Raw genomic sequence first — 1433 nt, forward strand, 5'->3', positions numbered from 1 at the left:
GCTTTCTGTGAGTCGTGCTGTCTGACCGCAGGCCGAGCCGTGCTGTCTGTGAGCCGTGCTGTCTGTGAGCCGTGCTGTCTGACCGCAGGCCGAGCCGTGCTGTCTGGGAGCCGTGCTGTCTGACCGCAGGCGCGCGTCTGCTGTGTCTTTCCTGTTTCTCTGGGTGCGTGCCGTCACGGCGTCTGTGACTGGTGTTCCCGTGTTGGAGGCCGGGCTGCTTCCCGGCGTGGTTGTCCCACTTTACGATCCCAGTAGCCGTGGGTCAGGGCTACAACCTACCCACACCCTCCCTAGCGTCAACGGGTGCCGTTTTCCCAGGGCGGGGGGATATCCCATCAGAGGTCGGATTTACCGTCTCCAGCGACAGACAATCGAAAGCATCATTTGTGTCCGGTGGCCGGTCAGTCGAGCATCCTCGCTGACGGGGTATCTGTCCATGGTCTTTGCCTGTGGCTCTTCTGTTCGTTTTCGTTGCTTTTTTTTTCACTTTCATTTTCATTTCTGTCTCTATTCATTTGCCTTATTTTTCTGGGGTGGGCAAGTGCATGCTCCCCACCTACCCAGGGCCTCGCTTTGCCCCTGGCCAGTGCTCATCCAGCGTCCCTCTCTCAAAGCTCCTGGCTGGCTGTCAGCAGGCAGTGGCTTTGGGGGCTGAAGCTGACTGGTGACCCTGAGCAGGACAGTAGAGGGAGGGGAGGGTGTAGACTAGGCTGGGGGTGGGGCTCTGAAGCCTGGCCAGGCACTGTGCTGAGGGACTGGTTCCCCGCGAGAGAGTGCACTGACCCAGCTGCAGTCACCCAGCGAGCTAGCAAGAGCGGGAACCGGGCACACTCTGAGCCCTGCACCCCTGCCCTGTCCCTCCAGGCTTCCTGACCAAGTGTATCCAACTGTATGAGACCACAGTGGTGCGGCACGGCCTCATGCTCGTGGGACCCACAGGCTCCGGGAAGAGTATGGTGCGTGCAGCCGGCTGCATGGGTAGCCAGGGCCTGGGACTGAGCCGGGCGGCCCAGCCTGATAGGGCCTTGGACAGAGCTGGGGGTGGTCCAGCCTGAGAGGGGCCTTGGCTTCCCTTTTCGACTCCTCGGCCTCCTAGACCCAGCCTTGCTCCCTGGGGAGCCTGGAGACTTACAGGTGACGTCTCTCTCCAGTGTTACAAAGTCCTGGCGGCCGCGCTGACCTCACTCAAGGGGCAGCCGTCCATCAGCGGTGGCGTGTACGAGGCTGTCAACTACTACGTGCTCAACCCCAAGTCCATCACCATGGGCCAGCTCTACGGGGAGTTTGACCTGCTCACCCACGAGTGGTGAGGGACCACAGGCCCCCTCCTCCCCTTAGCCAGTGAAAGGCTGGCACTTTACCTCCAGAGCCTAAACTCCGGGGTTTTACCCACTACGTCCCCCGCACCCACCCAGCACTTTCCTCATCCTGGG

At 61.4% G+C, this 1433-nt stretch overlaps 1 protein-coding gene across 1 annotated transcript in view; it reads left to right on the top strand.

The window, feature by feature from the left end:
- Positions 1-1433, top strand: part of DNAH1 (dynein axonemal heavy chain 1) — a 58414-nt gene that overhangs the window by 34344 nt on the left and 22637 nt on the right. Inside the window, exons 32-33 of the mRNA XM_045297415.1 lie at positions 865-956; positions 1152-1306. Coding sequence (XP_045153350.1) covers positions 865-956; positions 1152-1306 — 247 coding nt within the window. The remainder of the gene's footprint in view (positions 1-864; positions 957-1151; positions 1307-1433) is intronic.

Source organism: Echinops telfairi, unplaced genomic scaffold, assembly GCF_000313985.2.
Source record: "Echinops telfairi isolate 266 unplaced genomic scaffold, ASM31398v2 ScPeMD7_7420;HRSCAF=8458, whole genome shotgun sequence".
NCBI lineage: Eukaryota > Metazoa > Chordata > Mammalia > Afrosoricida > Tenrecidae > Echinops > Echinops telfairi.